This window comes from Penicillium antarcticum (genome assembly GCF_028974205.1).
Source record: "Penicillium antarcticum strain IBT 31339 chromosome Unknown utg000003l_segment0_segment0, whole genome shotgun sequence".
Lineage (NCBI taxonomy): Eukaryota > Fungi > Ascomycota > Eurotiomycetes > Eurotiales > Aspergillaceae > Penicillium > Penicillium antarcticum.
Window position 1 is genome coordinate 1,856,433 of NW_026695301.1, and position 21,101 is coordinate 1,877,533.

The following is a 21,101-nucleotide window of genomic DNA, read 5'->3' on the forward strand; positions in this document are numbered from 1 at the left end:
CTTTGGGTCCTGCAGAGTGTCTATCAGCTGACGCAATTGCTGCATAAGATACATATTATGATGATCATCTGGTTGATAATGCATCGGGTCTAAATATCCAGCTGCGAACTTCAAGATTTGGTCTGCGAATTAGTTAAAACACCAGGAAGTAAATGATAGCTTGTTGCCTGCTATAACAAGATATAGTTCAAAGCAATTGCAACCAACATGACATTTCAACATTCCCTACATATAGATTCGAGGCTGCCTAAATATCAAATGAACGCTTGGGGATGGGTCAAACCATCAACTACTTCTAACAAAGCTGTCCCGATTCTAATCCAAATTGAAACATTGCTTCTCTATAGAGTATGACAGCCCTTTCATCCCATACCGTCTAACAACATTCTCCCACAACAAGCCCTCATCTTCAACGTCACTATTCGCCAATTCCGTATAGGGACGCAGGACTTTGGGGTAGGCGGGGCGGAATCTTCGTGCAATATCGGACGTTCTCATACAGGGTAGTTTTAGCTGCTGCGATGCTTACTAGATCATGAGCGGGAAACAGAAGACACAGCTCATTCTTCTTCGTTGTAACAGGGCCAATAGGAACAATTTGAGACAAATTCTAATACTCCCTAGGAGTTTCAGCTTCCACACTTCTTACCATATCTGCGCTTCTCTAATACAGGCTTTCTCCCACACTGACTTGTGAACTGTTTGATTGTATCTTCATGCAAACGCAAAGACTGCTTTGATGTATAAAGAGCCTCTTTACAGACTATCTCCAGCCACCAATGTTCACAATTGATATTCAGAGTCTTTGTTGCTTTGTTTTTAAGCTTATGAGCATTATGCCTTTCAATTTGATTCTATCACATTACGAGTCGCAGTATACTATACAAGGTTAGTGGGTCTCGGCTCTGCCCGCAGCAAGCCGAACACGGCCCGCAACTCAATGTGCCGAAGTGGCATTTCGATATGAACAGATTAGTCATTTCTCGTGATGAGAATTCAATCTTTATATACAGAGCAGACGTCTCGAGGTCTTCCACAATCCCTAGCTCTTCTGTGCATAGAAAGCATGTTTGAGCTCAGTACCACAGGGCCTTATTCCAGTACACGCTCTTAGCAGTAGCAAGATCATCCTTCTTAGTATACATTGTAGTGTTGAAGACAATCTCGGTGGCATTGCTGCCATACTTAGGCCAGTAGATCTTGTCGTTGGCCCACTTTGTGTTGGGGTCTCCGGTAAGGACGAAGGAAAGGAGGTACTTTTGCATCTTGCGCTGTATATCGAAGAAGTGTCAGCTAGTGCTCATAGTCGGAGTTGTACATCGTGCATTGTCAATGCTTACAGCAATAGTAGGATTGGGTGTGATTTTGCTTGCAATCGTAACACCAGAGCCAGCAGATTGCTTCGCGGCGGGTTTGGCTACAAGGGTGTAGGTGCTGTACCCTATTTGAGGGAATATGATTAGTACCGTCACATTAACTCCTTAAGGGAGTTTATATCCGAGTCTTACAGTAGTAGCTCTGATCAGTACCGTGAACCGCCTGATCCAGGGAGACCTCCGCATTCCAAGTGTTGTTGTTGAGTGCACGAGTAAGGGCGTAGTCATGGGCAGTCAAATCAAATGACTGTCTCATATCTGCGAAGCGATACCCAGCGCTGGAGTAATTAGACTCGGGATATAGTTTGAAGATTTCATCAATGACATCGTCAGTAATGGCCGGGAAGAAGGAACGAAGCTCGCTTCTGATATCAGCAGTAGTGTTTACGCCACTCGTAGGTGATCCATTGTTCTCATGCTCTTCATGCGTAATGACAAGAGGACCATTCCAGTTAAAACGGCCCTGGTAGAACTGAGACTCGTAGGTATCGGCAACGATGTCTCCATCCACGCGAGGCTGGAATTGGTATCCGTAGTTGTTCTTGACTTCAGTTGCGGCATTGGTAAGGTTGGTGAAAGAGATCTTGCGCATGCAGGAGAGATCAACACCACTGCAACCAGCAACAGTCGAAACATTTTGCCAGAACGCTTCGCCTTGGTGGTGGCCAGCGCCCGGGACGTAGCCAGGAGAGGTGAAATAGGCTTTGTGGAAGAGCTGTTTGTTATGACCTCCGTACCGGGTGAGCATGAAGAGACCCATGCTGGATCCAGCGGAGAATCCCATAGCCGTGACATCGCCTGGGTTACCGCCGAACTTGCTGATATATTTCTTCACCCACTTGTACGCATGCTCGACATCATATAGGGCGACATTGTCGGTAGCACCCTGGTGGGTGAGACTCACAGAGTTTGCGAGGCCGGTAATTCCAAGACGGTAGTTGAAGGCCACAAACACGAAGTCTTTGGAGAGATCGTAGAGGCCTTCAGGGGTACTCTTGAATTTGGAACCACTTGTAAAGCCACCCCCATATGTGAAGACTACGACGGGTAGCTTCTTGCCCTTCGCGTTGGCTGGAACATACACGTCCATGTATAAACAGTCTTCAGTAGAAGCACAGTCTACATCGGCGCTGGCATGGGTTGTTCCGTTATTGATGATTGACTCGACCGAGGGCCATACTGGTTTCGCAAAGCGCAGGTCACCCGTGGGAACTGCGGCGAATCGAATGTTCTGGTATTTATAGTAGCCCAATGTATCGTTTCCGGCTGCTGCTTTAATTGTGCTGTAGTCCAGGGATACGGAGGGCATCGAGGTCGAGTGTGAAGACGGCAAGGCCGAGGCAAGGGAGGCCACAATTGGCAATAAGAGGGTGGAGAGATGCATGCTACTGAACAGTCTTCCAGGGGGTGAATGTAGCTCAAATTGAGGGACTGGGGTAGACTTATATCAAGCTCGGAAATTATGCGCATTACGCGGCATCCCAGACCCCCTCGGACTAGGGGTGTTGCTGTATTCCCAGTTTTACTGGGAAAATCGAGCTGTCGAAGATTGCCATTCGTCAGTGTTCGATCCATCCTCGAAAAATACATTTCGACATGGGTATCCCGGACGCTTCTATGCCCGGGTTCTCCGTGTGTTTGCGTCGGGGCAGATATAAAGTCTTCGAGGAGGAAAATTGTCTTCCTGGGTCCTAATTGACTGATTCTGTGGCGATTTTCGAAGGCGAAGTGACAATCGGGCGTTCTGCATGGTGGAGCTGCTCCCCACAGTCTGCCGTTTAGGGTTAGGAGAGCTCGGGTTTTCCGATATCAAGTTGACTCTTCATACAAGTCAAGGATCGAAGGTATAATGACTGCCAACTGTGCAACTGATCTGGAAGCTGGTCTTTTTGATGCATCGTTTGGTTGCATGAGAGGAAACCCACAACGGAGGCCAAAGATGGTCTTCATGACACTAAGCTCAAGGTAGCATTTAACTTCTGAGTTTGTCAGACCATAGCATTGAAGTTTGGAGACAAATGATCAGGATTAAACACTACTTAGCTGTCTGGGTGTGACGCACGAAATTGAAAGAAGTTGTTTCAGTGCAAATATTTTTATTTGTCGATCACATGGGGAGTCGTTCTTGTTTTCCCACCATTCAAATCTCATCCGCCATCTCCAAGCTCTTCCAACAATCACTCATGACGCCAGACGCTCCTAGCCTTGGTCAGAGTATGACGGCCGCTCAGCGTGCCCTGTCAATCCCCGAAATCGTGGGAATTGTCATTTCTCACATGCCTCGATGCTGCCCCGGATGGGCCCAAGACTTGCTCTCGTGCGCACTTGTGAACAAACTGTGGCTGGATGATTCAATCAAACTGATGTGGAAATCGATCCATCAAGACCATGCCTCCATTGAGCATGGATTTAATACCGCACTCGAGAGGAGATTCTTGGATCTTGACTCAAATCGCCGCCAGCACTATGCCGACTTTGTGACTTGCGCCATGGTCACTCTTATCGATACAGGTCGGGATGACGAAGACCCATGGGAAGAAGGTGGAAAGCTGGACGGCCTCACTTTCTCAAAGATGACAGTCCTTCACATCATGATGATAGACGCCAATGGGAACCTTCAAGCTGGCGCAGACGGTCGTGACGAGGAGGTCCTTCTTCCTTCCCTGAATTGTCCCAACCTTTACTGCATGAGCTTTGCATCGGGTGACCCTGATGTCGTGACAAACTTCATGTCTGCCGACGTTTGGGAGAGTATCTTCTGGGACCTGCCGGTAAGCTTCATTTGTGTCACTCTGTTACCATCACTAACTCCCCTTGAACAGACAAAGTTTCCCAGCATCGAGTATCTTGATCTTGGCGGATATGCCCATGTCTTCCCAAACGCTGTTCGCCGACTGGAAATGCGCCACCCCAATCTGGACGGTCTGGAAGACTTGGACGTACATGAAATCAGTCGTTTCCACACAAAGTCTGAAGTGGAAGGCATGCATAGTGCACACGGTACTGACGACATGGACGCAGATGAGGATGAAGATGGGTTGAACATCTTCAACGAAGGAATGGGAGAGGATGATGATGTGGATAATGGTGAGGGCGACGACCCCGATTATGTAGACTGAGATAGTTTGAGCTTGGGGGGACATTTCCGGTTGAAGTCAAAGGGATCACAACAAAATCACATGTATCACTAGCACAAATTTTTACCAAACAAATTTTTAGGCGCAACATGCTCTTTTTTTGACCTATATTTTGCTCCTTGCCCTCTTTCTCTTTGCCTTGTTATCTCTCTCTTGTTCGAAAATATAAAGATAACCTACGAAAAATTATTCCGATCTGAGAAACAAGAACAGGAACCTCATTTTCCGCCTATGAATGGTCAATTTTGAAAAACTTTCGAGCGAACATGGTCAGATATCCAGCTTTTCAGCCTTGAATCCCTGTGCAAATCCTCTTTCCCAAATCCAACAGTACCAGAGAGAAAAAAGCAGAATGATCAAAAGCTACGGAATTATATCCTATACCAAACCCTATCTTTCAACTAAGGTTTCAAGGCCCTAATGGTACCTGGTCTGGCTTGGGAAGAAATTCGTGGATGTGGTGAGGCTGAAGTGTATCAATACCATAATAAACATGATGACCTTTTCTATCGCCTTACAATGCAATGCAACATTTCTGCGAACAAATTTCAGGCGCATGAAATATTGATCACTCTCTTTCTCCCCCCTCTCTCTCTTTCTGTGTGTATGTCACTCATGCTGTCTCATTTTCTACCTCATCTGCCAGGCAACCCTACAATCAAACATGCACCGAATAAAAAGAAGAGAAGAGAAATACATTCATTTATACAAAGAAACATAGTAGTCTATCATAGATAAAGAACAAACATATATATATACTCTAATACCCAAAAATGAAATGAAGCCATATATCCCGTAGGAAAAGAACAAAACCAACACCGATATCAACACCGATACCAAATCCAACCTTTCAATGCCAATTTCAGCTCCTCCAACAGGTAGCAGAAGGAGATGAGAGAAATCAATAAGCAGATACCCATTACTCCGTCCAATTCAAATCTCCTGCGCATCCAAAGCCCACACCTCCCAGTGCTGCAAAACCTCCCACCCAACACGGCGCATACGCCTCCTCCATAGAAATCTATCTTCAGCCATTGCAGGAGGATGGAAAGTTGGATTGAAGGATGGCGTATCCTCACGGTCTTCGGGGATGACAGTGTCAGGACCACGGGATTGTTGTCTAGGTGTCGGGGCAGGATCTTTATCGTCGTAATCGCGCGATCGTTTGCCCAATGTTGAGGGTGGTTGGAGGGGTCTTGCGACTGGGGAGGCACTTGCAGAACAAGAGCCCAGACGGGGTGTTTGTGTACAAGGTGACCTGAGCGTGGTTGTGGTTGTGGAGTGGGCTGGGTGGGTTTGGGGACCACCATAGATGTTGATGGGACTTTCGGTGGGTGCGTATTCGCCGTTATGGGGGGGTTGGTCTTCTATTATGATATTTTGGGGCTGGGGTGGTGGGATTGGGGCTTTGTAGCATTCGCGGAGTTCCCATGCTTTCCAGCCTAGGCCGAGGACTTTGACGTTGCCGTAGACTTGTTCGTTTGCGAGGTCGTGGCTTATCAGATCTGTTAGGGCTGTGTCGTCCATTTCTACTAGTTCTGTGAAGGACTTTGCGTTTGCGATGGTTTCCTTTAGTGGTCTGCTGAGGCCGAGGGTGGTGTCGCGTTGTGCGGACCGGGATATTCCCGGGGCTGAGCCTGCTGGGACGTTTTGGGGTTGGCCGGATGATGGGGGGATGAGGAGTCGGAGGGCTTTTAGTTTTCGGAGGAAGGGTATTAGTAGACTCAGTGAGTCCATGCTGGTAAACTCTGTGGCGAGAGCCAGCTGCTCCAGGTTCGGGCAGCTGTGAACGAGACGTCCAACCATGCCTGTTGAGAGAGGCCATCTTGAGGGCAGGAGGAGGTTGCGCAATGTTGCGCCGTGGTTGACACTGATGTGTGAGAGGTAGACATCGCGGATACTGGAAGTGGCAGTCAACTGGCTTGCCGGGGAAGCAGAGGTGATGGGTGAATTCGAAGAAGTTCCATTAATCGCGCCATTAGGTTGACTTTCATAAGTCGGCGGCGTAAGTGCCGATGAAGAGGCCAATCCATGGCGGGGGGAATTGAGATAATCGTTCGATTCGGAGGTGACGTTGACAAAGTACAACCGTTCAAGGTCTTGGAAGTTACCAATGAACTCCGCGTTCCGTTTCGACACGGCATCCATCCTGACAGATTTGATGCGCAGCTTGCCATGTGGCGGGACAGTAGGCCAACTATTCTCCATGAATGTGTTGGCAAGATTAGACCCCTCAACACCACTGAGGAAAGTAACATCCTCAACAGTGGTCGGATCAAAAGCGAAATTAAAATCCTCCGTATGAAAAGCATAAAGATTCTGAAACGACATCTTCTTAACCGCCAGTGGCTGCTTATTAGCAATAAGCTTACGGAAGTAATCATGAAGCGAAACACTGGGCTCCTGAGCATCCCGCATCCGCGGCGACCAATGCAACTTCAAATCGCGCAGCTTCCGACTCTTCCAAAGCAAAGTCGCAATATCATCCGGATAACACAAGGGATCAATATCGGTAATCTTCAAACAGCGCAAATGCGGCATGCCGGGAAGAACAAAGGTAGGCTGCGGATGACGGCTGGAGGGGAAGCGAATCGTCAGAGAAGTAAGCTTAGGCAGCTGCGTCAAGCCCGTAAACACTGTATCCAACATCTTGGTACCCAACTCCCAATGGAAGCTCTCGAGATTGGTCATGCGATCTATCGCAGCGCGGGCGGTGATATTCAGCAACATCGAAGAGTCTGGCACGCGCCCGACTCGCGCATGTTCTTCCAGCTCGTGGTCGTTCCATTCGCCGCGCAGTGTCATTGACCGCACTAGCGACCCATACGGCCGTGTAATCACCGCGTTCAGGCCCATCGTGAAGGGACTGCCGCTGCCGATTCCTTCGGGTTGGTCATCGCGATAGCGGATTTTGTCGTAGGAGGTCAGCGTCAGGCTGCGGTAGAGTTGTGGCAAAGCCATGTAATTGAGGACGCGGCATGTTCGGCATAGCCGGGCGAGGTCGCCTGTGTCTTCGACCTGTTGGTTGTCAGAGGGAGCTCTCTTGCGGGGATGGTTGCGTCAGTGGTTCTCACATATGATACGATTTGGGCGATGAGGTTCAAAGGGAGAACCATTAGCGACGCACCGCCTGGCGGTTCTGCGCCTATGTTGGCTCCAAACATGTTCTGGTTAACAGTCGCCATGATGCGACGTCCATGACTGAAAGTATGGGGAAGTTCGGAGCCTCGAGTTGCCGAGTGAAATTTCGGATCCACTTAAGCCAAGAAATGGCCGAGCCAAGCAGAACAGCGGGAGAGTAATACTGTACTCCATAGTGTACTCCGTAGATGTATACTAGAATTGTTATATTGCATTATGTTTGGGTATCTTTCTAATACATTTTCCTTATAACACCATCCCAAATCCATACCCAAACTCCCTATCCCGAAAGAAAAACAAAATGTTGGGGGTACTCCGCCACCGTCCGCCAAGTATCCCGAAATCATTATGCCTGTCTGAATGTGATTCATTAGGCCTCAGTGCTGTTCATTAGACCTGTGCTCTGCATCTGGTGGTTGCGAAGTATTTGATTCAACGTGGGACTGCACAGCAGGTGCAGTCGGCTCGTCCCTCTCATCAGAAGCGGTGGATTCCGTCCAGCTGCGTTGGTCGAAATTGGCAGCCCGGCTATCATGAGCCAGGCTGACATCGGCGTTGACCAAGGCCGCAGTTTCAGGGTCGTAGTGTAAGACATAGTCCCCGCCTCCTCGCTCCACGTCAGCCTCCGTCCATGGTGCAGAGGCCTGTGGTTGCGAGGGGATGAGCCGGACTGGTAGATCTGGCCGATCAACTCGGCCGGGGACTCGGCCAGGGGGAGGTTCGGCCCGACTGGTAGAGGTTTCACGGAGTGTAGAGGGCTCCAGCAACCGGTTCTGGGGTGACCATGTGTGTTGGCCACGACGGCGGGCGGGAATGACGGTCACGGGGAGGGAATTGTCTGTATTGAGCGAGCCAGATCCTGGTCTTACTTTGCGTAGAGAGAAGAAGTGATCGGCTCGGGTCCGGGCAGCATGTGCCTCTATCTCAGCTTCTTCGCCTATTAAAGACACAGACGGGTTGCGTTCAGAGGGCTCTTCTCCGGCTTGCGCAATGGCGACTTCTTTGGGCAGTGATGCCCGTCGCCTCTTGAATGGGTTGAGGAGGGCGCGCCATCGTGGGTCTGCTTGGACGATTTGCGGCGACTGCTCTCGTGCGTCTTCGGCAGATAGACCATGTTCAGCCGTGTCAGGAACTTGTCTTCCTTCTTCCATTTCCTTGGTTTCCTCGAGTTCCGCTTCCTCGTCCATTTCTGGCATCGCGACGGGAGGTGTAGGGCTCGCCACTGGATGATATCGAACATTATATACTGTGCTCGCTGCACTGGTAGTATCAGCCCGGCTCACCGGCGTAATGGCCGCCGGGGGTGGTGTGGGACGGTTGTTTGGATGCCTCGGTGGCATGCCAGCGGCGGGGTTGTTTGCTGGAGCCCCGGCACCTCTGTTCCGGTTAACACGAGGAAGTCCAGCTCGAGCTCGTAGCGGTCGATGTGCTAGACCCATCATGCCGCCCCATCCAGAAGAGGTACCACCGCCGCCGCCTCGGTCATGTCCTTGATGTGAATATCGCGGCCAGTCGACTTCTTCAGACGGTGTAACCTCAAGCATCTCATCACCATCGAACACTTCTCGTCCCAAGATTCCATCCTTCGTTTCATCTCGTTCCAGCGCCTCAATTCGTTCCACCCATTCCCACACCACCACACTGGCCGCAGCAGATCCAACCCATCGAATATATGTACCCCACCCAGCAATCTCTGGCCTGGAAATATCCAGAACAAAGAATACCACAGGTATCAGAATAGCACATAGTGACAGAAGAGCCACCAGGCATATATTTCGCATCTTGGGATGGAAGAAGGCATAACGATGCTTCGAAATCGAGTAGAAAATAACCCACGCAGCATAAAGCAGATTGAGGGACAACTCAAACAAATAACTCAAAGCAGGAATCGCGTCGTCATATAATCTTGGTCGTGTCGACGAACTCCTCACCAAAAAATTCTCCAATATACTGAACGTCGTATCCAGCACAATCAACGCAAACCCAGCCCATTTGATCATGACTTTCTCCTTATGTCGCGGAAACAATCGAATCAAAGTCTGAACCTGCGCAAGCCAAAGAAACGTGCTGGATATTACTCTGACAATGCGAATTTCCAATCCATCAATCACTTCCTCGGAAAGCGCTTCGGCGTCGGAAAACCCATAATTGTACTGTCGTTCTGCCACTTTGAACGAATCGACCGTGGCGATCGTTAATGATATCGCGACTAAGATCGCAGCTACTTTCTGCAGCCATGGTCGTCCACCGACTCCGACCACCGAGGAATTCCCGCTGTATGAACCGCTAATCATCCCATGTCGTCCGAGGAAATTCGCGCCACCGCCCGGTCCACCGACGTAGAATGTTCGGGGAGTAATTAGGAGGATAATAACGAGGAGGTAGCTGACAACAGTCGCGCACCCGATAGCATACAGCTGTGGCGTAACAGAAGAGTAGAACGGGTCACGGGTATCAAGAACGGCGGAGACGTGGACATCATCGGTAGGCGAGCCAGTACAAAGAGGCTCGAAGACAGCGTTTTCGGTAAGGGTCACAGCGTACGATTTGTTGTAGTAGACAAGTCCTGTAGAGATCGCGACTCGCAATTAGACACGGTTCTTTCTCTCTGTCGAAGCCAGGGAGGCGGGCAACGTCCACAAACGTCCACAACCCCCTCCAGCAAGGGCTCACGGATATAAAAAGAAAGACACAACCTACCATCGCTAGGCAAAACAAATGGCGTGCAGCCTGGGGAGTAAGTCTTCGTCGAACTCGTCGTCGGGTTCGCCCAGATCTGGCGGGGGAGCACCCGGGTCGCATGTTCCATGATCTCAAGCTCTGGAGGAATCGTCTCTTTCCCTCTAACGGTTCGGGCGCATATATGCAATTTCCACCAGCTGCCTCCTGTGTCACATTCGTCTGGCTTTTGTATCAGGCTTCCATTCTTGACTGGTTTTGAGCCGCGCGTACGGTAAGAGTCTGAGGACGGGGTATCTAAGGTTGGGGGAGAGTCGCAGTGATGACTGTATGTCACGGAGAGAGAGGATTATTGTCGTACGGGGAGAGGAAGTGAAGAAGTGAAGTGCTAAGGCAGTGTCAGGAGGCGGAAATCTGGAGTCGAGGCCGATCCGCCCAGACTCGGCATTGGCTTGGCTCCACCGGACTTTAGTGTCGTGCGACTCTTTTAGTGTGAAGTGTTAACCACGAACTACTTGTGAGGCTCCACAGATAATCTCGTTTTGAGAAATCTCACGGCTTTACAATTCACTTATTTGCATAGAAATATTCGAACTAAGCCAAATCAGGACCAAGCCAGGGTCATATTCACAAGCTAGCACGCTAGCGCCTCGAACTATATCGCGTCTCACATCATTCTCTGTACAACATTCACTTTCATCTCTTATATACCATGTCATATTGACAGTCTCTGATTTATGGCTTAAGCCTGAGCAGCAAAGCCAAGGCGGGGGCCCTCGGAGTCGAAAACGACATACTGGCTCTTGAGGAAGATATCACCGAAGATGGAGAAGCCAATGCCAGAGTTGCTCTGGATACCACCGTAGCAGGTGGAGCTGCCAGTGGTAGCCTGGGCAAAGTTGATCAGATTACCGGGGACAACGGCGTTGTAGCCATTGATGGTCACGGTGAAGTCGGGCAGGGTGGCAGAGCAGGGGAAGACGTAGCCTCCGTAGTAGTTGCTGTTCTGGGAGCCCGAAACCTTCTTGTAGTAGGCAGAGACAACGCTGTCGGGGAGCAGAAGAAGGGTGGTGCCGGTGTCTATAGTTATCGTTAGTTATGAACTTGTAGGCAATTGCAATGACTGGAACAATAACTCACCAGCAATACCAGTGATTGATCCGCCAGTGGTGGTGCCAATCTTGTAGCTGGAAGCAGTGAAGCTCCAGAAGCCTTGGGAGTCATCAACGTTGGCGTAGGTCAGGGAGCCGGTGTACTTGGACTTGTCAATGTAGCCAAAGTCGTAGCTGCCGGGTGCATTGTGCTTCAGAGTAACAGCAAACAGAGGAGAGTCGAGCTGCGACTTGACAGTGTCGAAGAAGGTAGTCTGAGCACGGGGGCTGACAGTGTTAATGGAGCTGAAAGCAAGGCCGAGCAGACCATCGTTGTTCACATCCTGCAAGAAAGCAGAGCTAATCTTGCTAGCGGCCTCGACAGCCTGGCCGGTAGCTTTGACACCGCCAACGGTGACAGTGTCCTTGTAGACATCACCGCTGGCAGAGCTGCCATCACCGTAGGAGATGGACCAGGAGCTGCCTGATAGCTTGGTGGCACTGCTGCTAGGCTTGTAGATGCTGTGGCCGCTCTGTTGGGAAGAGGTGAGCTCAGAAGAGAACACCCACCTGAAGACTGTTAGTCATAATTCTTGCCCATTGAGCTCAATCAACTTACAAATCAGCAGATCCGGTATCGAAGTCCAAGTTCAAGGTAGTGCCGCCAACGTTGACAGGAGTCAAGTACTCGACGTCGCTCTCCTCAGGAGTAGTCACAGCAGAGCCACTGACAGCAGCAGCATGAACATGCTGAGGCACAGTAGCACCATACTTGGACAGGGCTTGGGCATAAACACCTGGCAAGTTGACAGTCTTGGACTTAGTAACAGCGCGAGTCTCCTGGTTAATAGTGAAACCCTTGCGAGGAGTCACCAGAGGACTAGCAGAAGCAACAGCCGAAAGACCAGCGAGGACAGCGGTGACCTTGCTGAAGACAACCATGATGGCGGGAATACAGAAACAGAGAATGAATCTAGAAGAGCGAAGCGAAGGCAAGCTGCTGAATAGAATGAATTCCTTCAAACCAGCCGGCGACGAGGAGAACTTTATAGTCTTCGTCCGTGCTCCATCTGGAAATTGAGAAAAGCTAGGACACTAGAAGGCATCAATTTCACCCTCTATCGCAACAGAAGGAGATTTTTCTGTTCCTGGAAGTTCGACACGACGATCCCCTCGATGCTGAGAAGCCAGGAACTAGACCTGGAAATTATCGCGGACGCCATCGGCCATCCAGGATGGCGCGACGGAGTCCGCCAAGCAGGCTGAGGAGGAAACATCCCAATTGAGTATAGAATGGGGGTTGCGTGAAGTCAAATGGGGTCGACAGGGATGTTTGATAGGGCTAGCGCAGATGCGCGGGGTTACAACAAAGGCGACATGCCCAGGGAGCTTGGTCGTGACAAGCTAATCTTCGAGACTTGGAGCCTTGGACGGAGATGGCCGGATCAGAGATTGCAGGTGTGTGCATGTGGCCATTGGCAGGGAAGACCATTGCCAAGAGGTGATCTGAAGTGAAGCGTTTGAAGAATTGTAGAGATGATCGAGCCCTGAAGATCATCCTCCGTTATCTACTTGCCAGCCAATCAATAGTTGCAGGTAGCAGGTAGACTTCCCACTAAATTGATCATGGTCACATCGCTTCATTCAGGGTCGAGTCTTGGCTGGCTGATTGGATGGTTTCCCATGACTCCGCGACAGGGGTTGAGTATCGTCTGAACGGTAGAAACACCAACCGGGCCCTTCAACCCAATACTCCGCATCTCGAACAATCTCCGACGGGCATCCGTCCCTGCATAGTCTGCTGCAGTTTAATCTGGACTAGGCAAAGCCCGATGTGACCCTTGACGGAGGAATATGCGCTTCTTATCTTATGGAAGATATCAACGGCCGCTAGAGCCTTCGATGCGGTGATGAGCATCCCTCGGTTAAGATCGTCGGATCGGCAGTATGCACCTGCAGGCTCTGGATCAGCAGTAGATATGCATGTCCGGAGTATAGCCCGTTGATGCGCATTGCCGTGGAGGTTCGTGGGGCAGGCAATGAATCTGATGGGCTGAGCTGGACAAAGCATTCTAGGCGAAATCGATTGGAGTGTTCCCTCCTTCTTGCAATTTCCACTATGGACCACGATCATAGCATGTCCAATACATCTTGTCTACCTCTCTTCATACAATGGCATACATCTACCCAAGCAACCAAGCATCCAAGCATCCAAGAACCAAGAACCAAGCCAGCCACCCGAAAGCTTCAACCCGATCAAGCAACAGCAACAGATGCTTCGAGAAGCACATGAAGCCAAGTCGACATGAAACCCCGCATCCGACGGAGACCGGTGGAAAGCACTGTAACAACTATATTGTTGTAAACATACAGCTAATATCCTTTGCAATAAGGAGGTTTCAAACATATTACATATTACACGGACAATCACAGCAGACAGCCAAGTGCCAAGGAAGGGTGGCCAAGGAAGGGTATAGATTTTGATCGAATACGGATATTGTGAACGCCCCACGATCACCAAAAGAACCGAAAGAAATACCTCGTAATAAGTTAATCATATCGTCATGAAGGCAGGTATTGGGATGAAAGTCCACCAGATTCACCCTCGCCATTCGCATTCCCATCATAGCCCTCATTAAGAAGGACCTCGAGCATGTCAAACTCGCCAAGCATAGGGCCCGTCCCGCCAAGACCCTGGTCAACAACCCCAGTGGAGCTGTTAAAGAATTGATCCAGAGGCAAGGCAAACCAATCCGGAAGAGCGCCCGGGTTCGCATGGCTGTCGCTCATGGGTTGAGAAGAGGGGACATGGTTCGGCGATGATCTATCCATGTCGCTGGCAGGAACGCCGGAGTTCGAGTCGTAGTAGTTGTAGTAGACGGATGGGGGAGGCGGCATGAAAGAGACGTTATGGTTGGACGAGTTGATTGGCTGCGCGGGGATATTCGCCAGTGGATCGTGGCCTGATCCCATCGCGTGGCCTGCGTTGTCGACATACCCTAGACCCACCCCGCTTGGAGTTGATTCTTGACCTGGGGTTGCGGACCAGCCTGTGTGCGGGCCGTCGCGGCGAGATGTGCTCTCGCGCGGTGGGGAATGGGCTTGAGAGCCGGGGACTGAAGTGCGGTCGTGGGCTTCGCCGTCGGCGCCGCGGTCGTGCGGTGCGAATCGGAGGAAGCGGGTGCGGATGCTGCTTGTGAGAAGCTCTAGTAGTCGCGCTACTGTGTTGCTCAAGTGCACGTCATCTACGACGTAAAGGCGTAGTGCCTCCACTGTCCGGTCTTGCAAGTCCAAGGAGACTCGCACGTCATCTTCTCTAGCGCCTAGTGTGAAGGTCTAAGTCTGTTAGTGTTTGTTTTGCGCAACTGCTGTATGGAATCATACCTTCAAGATGAAGATCATGCCAGACAGGATTCGGAAGAAGGTTCGAATGGGTGCGTGTCTGAGCCGGCCTTCCGGTACAAGGCCTTCCAACACTGTCGTCAAAATCTTGCGCGAAGAATCGATAACTTCCTGAATGTAATGCTCATTGACACGGTAGAGCTCCATCAACGTCTGGAACCAGCCACTGCTATTGGATGGGCCAGAACCCGGCCGTCCAGCTTGAGATTGAGCAGACTCATTGGACATAGTCGTCCATCGATCAACAACAGCTTGCAATGCAAGAGAGTTGATGTAAAGTCCTATAAAAATTCTTGTAAGCCTTTGAACGCATAGCTCCGTATATCAACTTACGAGTATACTCCACTTCAATCAGCAAGACACTCCGCATAGCCGGTGACACTGCTATTTGTTAGTTTTGCTTCCAGACAAAAGTTCAACAAACTCACAGTTAGGAACACTGTCAAGCTGCTGCCTGAACTCGCGTAGATATGGTTGGAACCGATCGATTTGATCACGGTACCGCCCAGTCCGAATCAATTCCATTGTTTGATCACTAGACGCAAACAAGAGATGGTTGGCCTGGTAGACGATTTTAGAGACGCTAATCCAGCAGTCCTGCATCTGATCGATATTGGTATCTCCATCTTGTGCATCAGTGGGAATAGGAGTAATATCCTGTCCCCATTGAGGAAGCGGAAGCATAGACGGAATACCTAGACGACCGCTGCTGTGCGTAATGAACACGAGAATCAGTCGACGCAGTCTGCGTTTACGAGTTTGCTCACTCGGCGACTCGTTCGCGCCTTTTGTTTCTCCTTTTGGATCAAAAACACCCAATTCGAAGGCGAGAGCTTGCGCCGTACTCAAAAGCATCCATGACATGCGGTCTGATCGCCAGGCTGGCTCCAGCCATTTTTGGAAAGCAACTCGGCCTTCTGCGCCTCGGTTGCCGGTGTTTTCGCCGTCATGATCGAGGTTATCACCTCGACCCTGTGTTTGAGCATCCGTATCCAGAAGCGAATTCTCATCATCACCAGGTGGGAAGTGAAGATTTCGTGGGTGCCACTCTGTAAGAAGTAGCATAGCCTCAACGGTTCCCAAAGATCTCAACTGTCCTTTCGCGCCAGACTTGCCTCCTGATGCTGGGGCTCCCAAGTCGAGAGACCGAGGTCGCCCAATACCCACCGTCCCAGCATCGAACTTTTCTTGTCCCCAGAATAGGCGTTCAATCATACTACGCAGGTATGCCCAAAGACGGTCATGGATGTAAAACGCTCGTGTGTTAGCACCGTCACCTTTCGGCTTCAGATGCCGCGAGGCGATGGTGAGGATGGTAACTGCCAACACAGGCTCATCAGTGAGTAATGCACGATGAGTGGACGGGTGAGAGAAATCCGGAATCACCACTGGACTCATCGGCGCAAGGTTTTCATAGTAGTATGCAACATAGTCCATGCCCTCTTCGACAGTAAGCCATCCAGCGCGAACAAATCGCAACCGCGACCATGCTCGGATTGCATCAAGATAATCCTGTTCTTGGGGCTTATTAACCGCGGTCTCTTGTTGAGGCCCAGGGTCCACAATCTGAGGATCTACAGGCCCAGAAGCTCCAGCCGGATAGTAGGTAGAGCCTCCCATGGACATTCCTGACCGGGGAGTCCGCACAAAGGACCCACCCAAGCTCCGCGGCGAACTAACTTGAGGTAAAGGCGAAGGTCCAGAGTTAAATGAAGACACCGACTGCCGTGCAGCCAAGCGATTCTCCAGGCTCTGGCGGTTGAGGTCCTCGGTCCTCCCCGCAGCCTCAGAAAGCAGATGCAGAGCATCATGCGTGTTCGTAATTGCAGGCGACAGCAGCTCCACCGCCGTGCGGTTCATCATTGGCGGTCCTCCATAGCTGGGTGCAGGTGCGCGCTCGAGGGGATACGTGGGAACACGAGATATTGGGGCGCTGGGTGTGTACCGCTGCGGTGCAGGTGCGGGGGATGCCTCGGGCCATCTCTGCTGAGTGCGCACGGGTTCAGGCTCGAACTGGGGTGGCTCGGAGGGTGAGAATGAAGGGCCTTCACTCGTGCCCTCGACCTTGGCGACTTCTCCGATCATCATCCGCTTGTCGCGGTGAAGAATGGCTGGTGCCTCGGTTTCCTCGAGGGCATCGGAGCCTTTGCGCTTGCGGCGAGTAGCTGAGAATTCGCATCGTTTGCTTTCGCGCCGACATCGAACGCATGGTGGGGGACGTGGGTTATCAACACCTGGGGATTGATTAGTCTAATGCTGAGTATATCGGAGGGAAACGTACTTCCTAGGTCGCACTTGACCTTGCGTTTCCGACATGGATCACAGGCCTGGTATCCGCGGCGGTGGTGTGCATTAGGCGACGGTGACTTGCCGTACAGCCTATTGGACTCGCTCATGGTGGTCGTGGATAATGCTGGGGAAAGCCGATGCAAAGCGAAGACAAGGCGGGTCTTGCTTAGATGAGCAACTCCGAGGGCTCGGAGAGTACAACATTGACTTAGGCAGACGAGATTCACAATATTTCTCGCTAAATAGTCTAAGTTTGCACTGGTGTTTCTATTGTATAATGAGAATTGATTTCTGCGGGGTAGCTTGTGCATGATTCTAGGGATATAAATTACATTCTTATGCCTACGTTGCTCTCTACACACATAAGCCCAGTTCGGAGAAATATAAATGGTTATACGCTACATCCGGTGCAAGCCGAGAAAACAAACACGCCATGCTAACGTTTAACGAAATGGCCAATTCACAGATAGCGCTTCTCAAACTCTTCTAGATGTGGACAGGGACTTTCTTGCCTCCATCAGGGGTGAGACTCATGCTTGCCAGGCTACCATTCATCTTGGAAACTGATTCCCAAGCTTTGCGAGGCTGTACTAACTCACCAGAGGCAGCACTTTCCATACTGCCCCGGCGGGACAAATTAGGCGTCACTCGTCCAGCAAGACCCCGAACACCGCCAGCTTTGCGGGCCGGGATCTCGGAAGTGCCGGCTGTCAGGACATAAAGGAGATATTTGAGATTGGCAAGGGTATGGCGTATATCCAAAATGCGCAAGCCCTGCTTGTTGAGGATATATTCAATGTCCTTGTTGAGGAGAAACACACCGTATTCGAATCGGTAATGAACGCTCACCGGGTAGAGGGGGTAGGTGCGCTGTGGAAGAGAGGCGGAAATAGGGTCTTGAATGAACGAGGTCGACCCATTCGCATTGATAGGATAGGGAAGAGCCACCGATAGATAGAAGGAAAGCAGATACACTAAATGAGCTGCATGTCCTAGTGCCGCCGCAATCACCTCGCGGTCAGTATCTTCAAAAGATGAGTTTGGGAGTGCTAAGCCAGCAATAGTGAAGGCCAAGGGTTTGTCGGGGATGGGCTCGATAGGATATATGGACAGGAGGTCTTCCGAAATACGCCGGGTTTGACCCTTAGTTTCTTCTCCTGTCTGGTTGAGCAGTTTTTCGCTGCAGACCAACTTCTCTTGAGCGTCAGGGAGATGACTGCGCGTCTTTTCCTGCGCATTTCGTCCTTCTTCCATGGCTTCTTTACGCGTCCTGATACTGGCAATAAGCTCCTCTTTGCGCTTGACTGCGGTGCGCACACGTTTGCGCTCCGCAGAAACGGCCAGCCGGGTTCGAGAGAGCTTCTCTTGCGCCTCGGCGGCATCGCTCACGGTCTTGAGCGAGGGTCCATTTTCACGGATAATTGCGCTTATTTGCGTCTCTAGCTTCTCCCTGGTGGCCAATGCGTCCTGCACGCACTCGTCCAGATTGGCCAATCGCATCAAAGCATCATATGATGAGGTAGGCAGTGTGATGCCATCTGCAACAGCCTTCTGTGCTCCGCCTTGGGGCGGTGCTTCAACCGGTGGAAGGTCAGTCAGATTGGTATATACTCCATCTGAGAAGTGAAAGAGAATCGAGTTCGCTGGAAGCGGCTGGTGGAAGCTCTCTAATGTCTTTCCTAGGAATTGCAATGACCGTAGATGCACCTGAAGTTCAACCAGTAAATTGAACTGAGGCATATTCACTGTTTTGGTCCAAAGCTTAAGGGTCAATTCATCCATCCGAGAGACGAAAGGGCCACATAGATTCAAGTCAAAAGCTCGGAAGTTGGGATTGGTTGCACGGCCAACGATTTCACTGATGTAGACCGGCTCCTTGAGACCTTCACAATGTAGAGAGAAGAAAGTGTCCGCCATGCGGCTATTGGTAATGTCTTCTAGTTTGATCTGCCGAGTTCGAGGATTGGGGTCGTTCCAAAACAAAGTACTTCGGCGTCGCGAACGCACCTCGGGCTGTTTCTTCGCATGTTCATCTGGGCTGGCGCGTGATTTGAGGTCGGTAAAAGACCTCGAGGAGTGTAGGGGGGACTTCGAGTCCTGCGATAGGATCTTGGAAGATGTTTGGAGGGTATTTGGGATATCGTCGTCATCAATCGTCTTGCCACGAGCCCGAGTTGGGGGGGGATTGATGATCAGGTTGCGGACCGAGATGCTTTGCAGATGCCGAATCTTTCGGTTCTAATCGCCAGTCAGTATTCCGTCAAGCTACTGTTTCACAAGTCATACCCATGGGAAGAGCCACGGCCGCTCTCTGCGGGCTGTCTCATGCCCCGTGTCCGTATGCATAACGGCGTAGACCCCGGGGGGTGCAATGATCAAATATTGTATCGCAAAGGCACCGCAGTCATGATATACGGAGAAAACAGAACGAACAAGCAAATCACAGAGACAATTGAAGGGGAATGGTGAGATAAGAGATGCGGAGAGCAAGTAGTCGGCCGCCAAGACCTCTTCCCCGTCAAAAAATCGACCTCCCGTTCTCCCTCAACTTCCGCAATTCAACGTCAGCGCCCAATGCAATAACTCCTCGTCTTTTATTTACAGGAATTGTTCGAGAGCGACTACACGCCTCACTTCCGGCCGCAATGGCCTCCAACCAACAGTCTTTCAAGAAGGTCCTAGACTCAACAGCACTTGCAGCCACGAGATTCATCCGCCGGCCACCCATTGATCCCGCGACTCCAATCCAAGGGAGACCTCGCGAAACAAGCTCCAATGCATACAAGAACTACCAGGATAAGGAGGGAAGGCGGTTACAGAAGGCCTTGAACTCGCTCACCCACGGCAAGAACATCTTTGTGTACCAGAATGTCCGCACGAAACAGGTCGTGTACTCCCTGACCCGCTACCTCGAGGTGAGTCGAATCCATCCATTGGAGATGGCATGGATCTTTGCTTTGAACAGCAAGATCGCGCTTCCATACATTCTCCAGCGTTTGATGCGTCGCAATTTTCTAACAACCGGGTTCCTCTAGAAAAACAACCTCCTCAAGCAAATGGTCAACCACGGCAAGAAGACTATTCCCGCGACACTCCGCAAAGATCTTTGGGCTCCTTACTACTCCGTGCACTTCGTTGAGCCGGAAGTCGGACTGGACGTCTACAACCACCTCCGCCAATTCGCACTGCTCCGCCAGCTGTCCCCGCCAGAAGAAATGATCACCGTGACAAAAGAGTTCCTCGAGTCGCGGCGGCCAGCAGATCTCCGGGACCAGAAGGAATGGGACAAGCAGAACATGGGGAGAGTTGGTCAGATCATGAAGAAGAAGGAGCGCGCCCAGGCCTTGATGGACCAGAAGGCGACCTCGATTGCCGACATTGCATTCTTGCTAGGAAAGCACGCCGGCCGAATTCTGAACGGTTCGCCCGAGCGTTTCCTGGCCGCATACCGCACTCAGAGGCGCCGTCATCGTCAAAAGGTCGCTCGGGAGAAGCTCGCAGGAGCTGCTGAGGAACGCGCGGCTGAGGTTGTGTCGTTGGAGGAGCAGTTAGACGTTGAGATTGCTGCAGACCTGAACACGCCTGATGATGGCAGCGTGAAGATTCTGTGGCAAGATGTTTACTCTCCGCAGTACGCCAAGCACTGGCCTGGCTTTGTCCAGCATGGTCAATTGCGTTGGACTCGCAACCATGTGATTTCTCAGGAGCAGGGCAATGAGTCCGACGAAGTCATTGCTGATGGTGCCTTTGAAGAGGCTAAGGCTAAGTGAGAGAACTGGAAATAGAGGCTTGGTGCTGCTCTGGTCCTGATACTCCCAATCCGTTGCCTTTCTTCGTTCTAGAGCAGGGCAAGAGACATTCATGTGTTGATATCTACTTCTATTCCGCTCAGGACTTGCAGGATGGTGCTATTTATATTTTCTTTTTGTGTTCTGTCTAGCTTGTTCGAGCACTCCTCGTTGCATAAATTGTACTTTTAGATATAT

General features: G+C 50.9%; 8 protein-coding genes across 8 annotated transcripts; 2 read left to right on the forward strand and 6 right to left on the reverse strand.

Annotated features, from left to right (window-relative positions):
- Positions 1-1,076: 1,076 nt before the first annotated feature.
- N7508_003407 (uncharacterized protein) lies at positions 1,077-2,685 on the reverse strand (the record flags this gene model as incomplete). The annotated part of the gene is made up of 3 exons (XM_058461473.1): positions 1,077-1,271; positions 1,341-1,441; positions 1,509-2,685. The coding sequence occupies 3 exons, from the start codon at positions 2,683-2,685 to the stop codon at positions 1,077-1,079; spliced, it is 1,473 nt and encodes a 490-aa protein (XP_058322050.1).
- An 874-nt stretch (positions 2,686-3,559) lies between these two features.
- N7508_003408 (uncharacterized protein) lies at positions 3,560-4,495 on the forward strand (the record flags this gene model as incomplete). The annotated part of the gene is made up of 2 exons (XM_058461474.1): positions 3,560-4,147; positions 4,199-4,495. The coding sequence occupies 2 exons, from the start codon at positions 3,560-3,562 to the stop codon at positions 4,493-4,495; spliced, it is 885 nt and encodes a 294-aa protein (XP_058322051.1).
- Positions 4,496-5,446: 951 nt separating this feature from the next.
- On the reverse strand, positions 5,447-7,698 carry N7508_003409 (uncharacterized protein; the record flags this gene model as incomplete). Its single annotated transcript, XM_058461475.1, has 2 exons — positions 5,447-7,531; positions 7,588-7,698. The coding sequence occupies 2 exons, from the start codon at positions 7,696-7,698 to the stop codon at positions 5,447-5,449; spliced, it is 2,196 nt and encodes a 731-aa protein (XP_058322052.1).
- Positions 7,699-8,031: 333 nt separating this feature from the next.
- Positions 8,032-10,463, reverse strand: N7508_003410 (PalH/RIM21 family protein; the record flags this gene model as incomplete). Its single annotated transcript, XM_058461476.1, has 2 exons — positions 8,032-10,220; positions 10,355-10,463. 2 exons carry the CDS (start codon positions 10,461-10,463, stop codon positions 8,032-8,034), a joined length of 2,298 nt encoding a protein of 765 aa, XP_058322053.1.
- Positions 10,464-11,075: 612 nt separating this feature from the next.
- On the reverse strand, positions 11,076-12,366 carry N7508_003411 (pepsin-like aspartic protease; the record flags this gene model as incomplete). The annotated part of the gene is made up of 3 exons (XM_058461477.1): positions 11,076-11,413; positions 11,474-11,994; positions 12,044-12,366. 3 exons carry the CDS (start codon positions 12,364-12,366, stop codon positions 11,076-11,078), a joined length of 1,182 nt encoding a protein of 393 aa, XP_058322054.1.
- Positions 12,367-13,986: 1,620 nt separating this feature from the next.
- N7508_003412 (Zn(II)2Cys6 transcription factor domain-containing protein) lies at positions 13,987-17,222 on the reverse strand (the record flags this gene model as incomplete). Its single annotated transcript, XM_058461478.1, has 5 exons — positions 13,987-14,760; positions 14,809-15,107; positions 15,160-15,207; positions 15,255-17,060; positions 17,108-17,222. 5 exons carry the CDS (start codon positions 17,220-17,222, stop codon positions 13,987-13,989), a joined length of 3,042 nt encoding a protein of 1,013 aa, XP_058322055.1.
- A 379-nt stretch (positions 17,223-17,601) lies between these two features.
- Positions 17,602-19,461, reverse strand: N7508_003413 (putative UV radiation resistance protein (UVRAG); the record flags this gene model as incomplete). The annotated part of the gene is made up of 2 exons (XM_058461479.1): positions 17,602-19,353; positions 19,402-19,461. 2 exons carry the CDS (start codon positions 19,459-19,461, stop codon positions 17,602-17,604), a joined length of 1,812 nt encoding a protein of 603 aa, XP_058322056.1.
- A 299-nt stretch (positions 19,462-19,760) lies between these two features.
- N7508_003414 (mitochondrial 54S ribosomal protein mL67) lies at positions 19,761-20,885 on the forward strand (the record flags this gene model as incomplete). Its single annotated transcript, XM_058461480.1, has 2 exons — positions 19,761-20,030; positions 20,151-20,885. 2 exons carry the CDS (start codon positions 19,761-19,763, stop codon positions 20,883-20,885), a joined length of 1,005 nt encoding a protein of 334 aa, XP_058322057.1.
- Positions 20,886-21,101: the final 216 nt, after the last annotated feature.